We start from the raw sequence: 8,391 nt of genomic DNA, 5'->3' as shown, positions 1-8,391 counted from the left end.
TGTTTAAGTTTTGTAACCCATCGGGAAGCGATAAGAGGGGTGGGGCGTAGGGGTTGTGGGGGTGGGGCATTTTCACGCAGATTGGAACAATCTCAAGAAGTGATAGGTGCGTCCGCCTGCCCCCCCCCCCACGCACTACATGATATTCACAGGAGATGTGCTCAATTCTCCAATCACATGAGGAATTTATTTTTAGATTCATTGTATGAGTTACGGTACGAGGTTTAGGGTAACAATTAGCATTCACGCCGGAGTATAACATTTTATCTCTGGATGGCAGTGTTGCATCGAAGGACATATGTCTAGTGCAGTTCGCATATAGATCCTGGTCTAATACCGAAATGCATCATGTTCCCGACGACTCGGTCGAGTTCGAGACCAGCCACAGTTGGTTTCATAGCACAATTGTTTATATATATATATATATATATATATATATATATATATATATACATATACATATATATATATATATATATATATATATATATATATATATATAAATATATATATTTATATAGATATATTAGTGAGAGAGGAAATATGAAAACGTCAAAATGGAGTTGTCAGTGTAAGGGGTAGGGTGAGGCGCACACCCCTTCCAAAATCATCGATCCGTCACTGGCTACCCTATGTGTATAATAGGGATCAGCCCTGTAATTATGTCACTGTTTTTTTTCTCTTCCCAGTTGCTTGCCCTTTTTTCTACTCCCTCCTTTTCTCCATTTCCTCTATTTCTTCTTTTTCTTTTCCCTTCCTTCCTCCCCTTCTTTCCCCTCTTTTTCCCGTTTTTCTTCTCTCTTTTTTTCTCGCCTCTATTTCTTACCTGGGGGGCGCACGCCCCCAACGCCCCCCTGGATACGCGCGCCCCCAACGCCCCCCCCTGGATACGCGCCTGATCAAGGTGGTCAGAATTTGACCCTAAGTGACCTTTGACCTCTTCATAGAACATTCAGTTCTTGTACATTTCTGAGCATGAGGATAATCGCAGCTTTGAGTTTGATGTTGACAAGGATTTCAGGCTTTTGGCAGCTGATGACTCCAATTTACATTTGACCTCTTAACGGAACTGCTCAAAGTGTAATGCTCAGTGAGGGGGACCTACCACCTTATTATGACATTTTACCGATGCTACAGATATTCACTAAACTAGACTACAAGGTTTTTGTATTTTGGCCGCTGATGACCTCAATTGACATAACTTCATAATTTCCATCTGTAAATATGAGAAAATTTTCAACATGATACCCTTGAGAAGGGCACTTTTGAAAACATGCAAGAGAGAATAAAAAACCCAGTATTTTTAGGTGCAGGGCAGAGATGGTCTTATGGTATTGCAGAAGTATTCAAGACTATGCATGAAATAAAGATAGATTTCCCCAGAAAAAATTCTGCCAAACTATTCCTTAAAATTTAGGAGAGCAGTTTTTTCAAGAGTTTTAAGTACAGCTTCCATAACAGTGTTCTCTACTATATCTCTTGCTATTTCAAGGAAAAAATACTGCATATCTTAGTGCTTCAATATTTATACACATGGTGATACAAAAAAAAAGAAGTAGAAAAGCTTATATACAATTTACATATATATATATATATATATATATATATATATACATATATATATATATATATATATATACATATATATATATATATATATATTTATATAAATATTTACATATATATATGTACATATAGATAGGGAGTACTCTATTCGATTAAGCCCAAAAGGGTTTCTTAGTTGACTTCCTTTCACATTTTTTACTTATTTGTACTTTTATTGTCTTGTTCACCTTGTAATACTATGTGATGAAACGAATAATAATAATAAATATATCTTTTAAGAAGCTGCAACATCGGTGGCTCAAAAAGTTTGTGATCCTGAAAGTTTGAGAGCGGCAGGTCTTTCTGGTAGCTGGATCGAATCACTTTCCGATTCTTCTTCAACTTTAGTCCTATTTCTAATCCCTTCGGGGGAAACTTCCATCAGCTTGTCATTTTGGATTGATGAAGCGTTCGGCACGTCGCTACCAGAATTGGAACAAACTTTTCTGTCTTCTTCTGCCTTCAGGAGGTTATCGTCTGGTAAGCCTTTCCTGATCTGGTAAGAGTTAGACTGTACTTAACTCGGAGGTGAGATGGAGGCTTTCATGTCCATAATGAGACTAGAGTAGGGATCTGAATCGGCTACAGGGGCTTGGGATTCCAATTTATTGTCTCTGTCTGATGTTTCGTCATCTTCCCAAGTCTCTTCCAAATTTAAGTCTTCTGGAGGTCTCTCGGGGAGCTGTTCCATGGTGGACACCATAGGTGGTTCTGTCCATAAAAGAGTATGAAAGAAAATAACTAGATAGGAATACACAAGCCATGTAGACGTAAGAACTCTGCATAAAGTGTTGATCATGCATGTTACATTTGAAGACTCGAATGAGTCAACCATAGCCAATAATTTAAAGGGCGAAAACGGATTGCTTTGGGTGATAGGAGGGGGTGGGGGATTAACACTTTCTTGGTGGGAGGGAGTCAGAGCCACAGACAGAGATCTAAGAACATTTAATGATTTCCCTAACTTATGTAATGTCAGAAATGTCAATTTTTTTTTTTTTAATTTATAACCCATCTACTAGTGAAATGTCTAGTATTGTTGTATCAACTACAGTAGTTACAGTATATTATTATAAAATGTAAAAAAAAAATGTAAAAGTTTTGTGTTTGCAATAGATTTACAAGCTATATTACAATGGAAAGACATGAAGGAAAAATTCATAAAAAAGATGACTTTAGAAACAAAGTTTAACAAACCTCAGTTACTTTGTTGTGAACGGTTGAAAAACAGCGCTATCAGACTAGGCTAGATTTTTTATGCCACTTTTAATTTGTAAGGTAACGACCCATTTATTTGCCGAGGTTCATCGGTTTAGAGTGACAAGACTATTTAGTCTAATACTTTAACCATTTAGCTGAGTTCCTCAGATCCAGCACAAAATCACAAAAAGATATTTACCTGTCTCAAATGACATGTTTACAGTGGTAGTACAAATTTGTCAACTTTTGGATAGATGGTGTTTAATTTTCTTTCAATGGGTGCAAGGGTGTTGTTGTTTTAGTATCAAGTTAAAGGAACATGCTTTGGTTGAGTGAGAATTTATGTAAAGCAATGGGTTAACAAAACTTAACATTAACATTAAAGCATGTTCTAGAAGAGCTGATAACATCATCAAGTTAGCCTTTAAAGGAACATATCGGAGGTTTAGCACATTTTAACAGTAAACAGCTTGGAACTGGATCAGCAGGGTGTGAGTGTAAAATCTCAAATTAACCTTGTTCTGGTGGACTACGACATTATTGTGTCTAAAATTCAGCCTACATTTTTCATTTAGGTAGATACTGAAGAAGTGACGGATATGAAGTCATGCTGTCGAGGAAGGAAACATTTCTTTTACAATTTTATTAATTCTCATTCTCATTTCATTATCTGACAATAACACGGATGGAGAAATGTACTACATCTCAAACCTGCACATAATAAGAAAGCAAAGCCAGAATATTAAACTGGAGGGTGGAGTGGAGGCAATAAGTAAGTGTTTACTATTTTGAATACATGTGCTGAAAGTTTCTCCATTTTGTTTATCATTATATTGATGATAACACCAGAGTTTCTATTAATGGAAAAAAAATGCCCAGTATCTTTGCACTTGTGTAGCAAGTCAGTCAATTTCATAGCAAGATTCGCTCGGGTAAATGGAGCAACAGAGTTCGGAGTGGGTTTAGTGGTACTGGATATGTGTTTTGGTGGGGTTACAGACAAAATCTAAGAGATGAGGAATCTAGGTCCCACCCCTGGCTGCATCCAAACAGCAAAATACTAAGTAACTAGGTGTTAATTTACACATAAATAACAGGTCTTTAATTGAGATGGAGAACAACACACAATAACTGCAATGTTCCTAAATATTCCACTAAAACCCACACCCCCCCCTCTCCCATTCCTCCCAGACCAATTCTCTCCTAGTCTCATTACGTGCAGGGTTTCCAGAAAGATCTGGCCTGACCCGGCTTCAATTTTGTTACAACCATTTTCAAGATTTTCCTCTAAATATATTTATATTTATATCTCTGGGATTATAGGAAAAGATTATCACTGCACAGAACAAAGCCTTATTTGTCAAAACAAACGTGACACAATGCACATACAATTTAAGGGAAACCCCCCCCTCCCCCAAAAAATAATGCACAGTAGCATATGGCAAAACTTATGGCAGGTATAATATTGTTTCCAATACACTAGTAACTGCACAGCTACTTTGATGATGGGTAAAAAGAGCAATTTGCTTTGCGTGAATACTTATTCAGTTCTAGGAAAAAAGGAACGAACTTGTTATCCTTACAAAATTCACCCCAAAAAAATACTTTACACTAAATCTGAGGACGGAGTAAATAAACTTGATGTATTCTTTATGTCACAGCAGATACAAGTCCCTATTGTATTGCCTTATGTATCACTTGAGTGACTCTGAATGGCGCAAGCTAGATTGAACCTGCCTTGAAGGTAGTAGCTTTATCCCTTTGTGTCCTGCATATTTGTCTTGTTTGTGTCTTGTTTTGTGTTATGTATTGTTTTGAGCAGTACATGGTATGCATTCATTTCAGAGTTGGAGAATATTCCTCACTTGACTCCCAGGGTTTGAAAGGTACAGTTGTACAAGACTGGCTGTGTCCTCTGTGGGCGTGGTGTGTGGTTATTATTGCTGTTGTGGTAAGACCCTGTGAGGGCACTAAGTTGTATTCAGGCTTGTTGAGATGCTTGAAGCTTAACCTGCGAGGCCAACATTTTATATGCAAAAAAACATATATTATTTATTGTCACCACCTGAGTTAATTTGACCAGTAACCGGTTCTGTGTGGATGTATCGTGGCGCCAGTCTGTACCTGGAGAGCAAGTCAAAGCCCAGTGAAGTAAGTCACATTATTTATCCTTGTTATGTGGGGAATGATGTTTCAAGGTATTAGAATTATTTATTCTATTCATTGCTTATTGAAGTGTCACTGTTATTGTGGAGGTTTGTATCCTGACCTAGGTAACTTTGGCTCTAGCCTAGGAGATATGTCAATAATACTTAGTAATATGTGTTACAAGATAATGCAATCAGGGTCACTTTAGAGAGGAGAATTGTGTCTTAGGGTATGGCATGATATTTTAGATACATAGATTATGTTCTAGAATAATCCTGGCCATTGAAGCTGCCCTAGGGGTAGAGATAGTATGCATATAGTAAGTGTTGTATTGGAGCAGTTAGTGGGGGCATTATAGAATTGGGAGCCTTGTGATTATTTAGGACTAGGTGGTGGGTTTATGTAATTATTTATGTTATTATGTGTTATGCGTTTTCAATATCCCAAAGGGAAATTCACATCTGCAGGAAGATTCACTGTGGTTAGGGTTCGTCTTACAAATACCCTCGGGATAATTCCAGAGCATGTATTTAGACAAAATACTAGTTAACGTATTTTGTACCCTGCAGTTCTCGACAATCATCAGCGGAGCAAGAGAGACAAGGGGTGCTGGCCTAAAGAGAAAGTGGCCCAAAAGACGGGAGTTGGTGAAACAGTGACAGCGACCTGAAGCTTACCGAACTTTTGGATTGAAATTGTCATTTGAAGACGTGAAAAGAGATTTCTAGAATTAATTTCTAGAAATTCTTAATGCTATAATTCTAGTATTCATTTGTAATTTATATGAAGGGTGTAATTTCATGAAGGGGTGTTTCAGTCGGTAATTGTATCATTATATTTTTCTGTTCTAAACACTCACATGTACGAGTTCTATAGGAACGGGTGTTTCAGTCAGTAATTGTATCACTATATTTTTCTGTTCTACACACCCACATGTCCCAGTTCTTTATGGAGTCAAGTACCTAGTTGTTATCCTCGCCTTAATTAACAAAGTTAGCATCATTCCCGTGTTGGTCAGGGGAACAGTGACACTTTAACCTTTGGAAAATTCCACTCTCCTCAACTCTGTTGGACTCCATCGCCTTCGGTAAGACTGAATATTACTAAGTGATATTCCATCACGGTTAGGGATACTTCTTTCTGGGGGTGGGGTGGGGATGGCAGGGACAAAAAATTTAACAACTGCACTCATTCAATACAAAAACTTGGCATCAATTCCATATAAGTTAGGTAACATTCTCGCTTGTGAACTACCATAAATAGAACATTTTAACCAAATTTAAACGTCCCTGATTTATGCTTGACACTCCTGCTAAACGCGCTCGGGTTTATTTAGCAGCGAAGTAAATCTTTGTACGCAAGACAGACTCATTGGTTAGTTTTGAAATTCATTCCAACTTTCTTCGCACATGACCATATCTGTGACCCGCTCGCAAACAATAGTCCTACAACCCATTGTCTCCAGAATACTGCTACCAATAATTTTATACAATGCGAGCATCATATCCATCTTGTACTCTCAACGTACCAAACCCAAAAGGAAGAAACTTGAAAATGTACCTGGCTCTTCCTCCTTCTGTACGGCTTTATGGGATTGACCGACCCTTTGACCTAGCATCTTGATCTCTGCTAACAGTCTCTTCACGGAATCCTCTGATTTTACTACGCTGTCCTTCAACGTCTAAGCAGAAAGAAGATGGATTAATAATCAATCATGCAAATATGGATTATTATACAACACCATATTGTAGTCTGGTCATTTGATTGGTCAATTGCTCGTTGATTGCATGCAAAATCCGCTCTATTCCACTCTATGAAATAGAACCATGAGTTATACTTTTTTGATAGCACTTTTTCAATGGTAAGAGAGCAGAGAAACCTGTCTGTTCAAAACAATCGGTTGCATGAGTGCATTTTACCCATCTTAATATAATATGTTGTATAATAAAAATAATGAATGGTTTCCATTCGTGCAATAGTGCAAATATTTCATTCGTTGAAAGATGTAATATGTTCCATTCAACTCTGCTGTGCCCCGTTGAATGGAACATTCCATCTTTCAACTCATGAAATATTTGCACTATTGCAATCATAACCATTCAATATTTGTATAAAAATCAATCATGCAAATATGGATTAATAATCAATCACGCAAAGATGGATTAGTAATCAATCACGCAAAGATGCATTAATAATCATCGTTGCTTTAACAGATTTCTCTTTTGTTATACAACCCACAGGGGAAATGAATTCCACCCCACCAAGATGGGGATATTTTCACTTTCATTAAATGACGTGTTAACTTTTCCCCATAAGGTCTGTTAATACCACCGTCTCTTATGCTATTGTCGCATTGCAGAGCAGACGTCACTTGCTCTCTTCGTTGGGATCTGGGTAGGAGTTGAAATTTAAGCCCCAAGGAATGAGCTGGAGCTTGTGGATTAAACACCAAATGTTTCATCCCCTACAGCAGTGGGTAGTTTCACTCAACATTCTATTAAAACGAAATGTAGTGTAAGCAATGAAACTTGAAATTTTCAACATGTTACATGATGTTGCATGTTAGTCACAATTTAACCTTGCATCTCATGATATTAAACACTAACATGTTAGGACAGCCCTTGAACAAAGCAATTAAACGTACATTAAACTAATGAAACTATACTCAAATTGACAGTTGAATGATCCATTAATTAATAGTTTTGTCATCTCACCTTCATTCTGCCATGGATTTCTTCATTAGTCATCTTAATTCTTTGCATACCTTGAAGGTAGCCATCTTTATCAATCATATCTCACCTGAAACTTGCCTAATAAACTCCCTTGTTATGGGATCTTAGCATCTATTACTATTAAAACATAAGACAAGATGGCAATCTATGGTACTCTTCTCTTTTATGATGGCATGGATCTACAATGAACATGACCTTGACCCTAAACAGCTGCATAGGTTCTAATTTAAAATTTGTCTCATTATAGTCAACATATTTGTGGTTTAATGACTTTTTCCAACATGCTGACAGCAGAAAATGGATACACTTTCTAGGTATTTGACCTTTCACCTATGACATTTAGACAATCACCAAAGATCAAGTTTACAGTACATACCCACCAAGTTTGAACCTGATCAGACTAACAGTCTAGGACACACTCTTTTGCACAATTTAGACCAATTATAACTTTAACTCAATTGACCTGTTAACTACGAGCCTTAACAGCTAAATCTGTCTTGTTTTAAACTTTATCTCTTCATTCTCTACATATAATGTGGTTTAATGCCTTTGTCCAACAAGTTGGCATGCAGAAAATGGCTAAAAACTAATTTTTAGATTTCTTGACCTTCGACCTCTTTGACGTCATCAATCAAGCAGGCATGAGTTAACATGGTCAGGCACCCACCCACCAAGCTTGAACTCGACAGGACTTGGGGTCTAGGAG

The 8,391-nt window shown here is 37.3% G+C and overlaps 1 protein-coding gene across 1 annotated transcript; it reads right to left on the bottom strand.

Annotated features, from left to right (window-relative positions):
- Nucleotides 1-1,677: 1,677 nt before the first annotated feature.
- On the bottom strand, nucleotides 1,678-7,745 carry LOC139959785 (uncharacterized). The gene is made up of 3 exons (XM_071957631.1): nucleotides 7,668-7,745; nucleotides 6,514-6,634; nucleotides 1,678-2,316 (listed from the first exon to the last, which is right to left on the bottom strand). Exons 1-3 carry the CDS (start codon nucleotides 7,743-7,745, stop codon nucleotides 2,123-2,125), a joined length of 393 nt encoding a protein of 130 aa, XP_071813732.1. The 3' UTR covers nucleotides 1,678-2,122.
- Between the last annotated feature and the right edge of the window lie 646 nt (nucleotides 7,746-8,391).

Source organism: Apostichopus japonicus, chromosome 19 (genome assembly GCF_037975245.1).
Source record: "Apostichopus japonicus isolate 1M-3 chromosome 19, ASM3797524v1, whole genome shotgun sequence".
In the NCBI taxonomy this organism is placed as follows: domain Eukaryota; kingdom Metazoa; phylum Echinodermata; class Holothuroidea; order Aspidochirotida; family Stichopodidae; genus Apostichopus; species Apostichopus japonicus.
The sequence above is the reverse complement of the archived record's forward strand: the minus strand, read 5'-3'. Positions and strand labels throughout refer to the sequence as shown.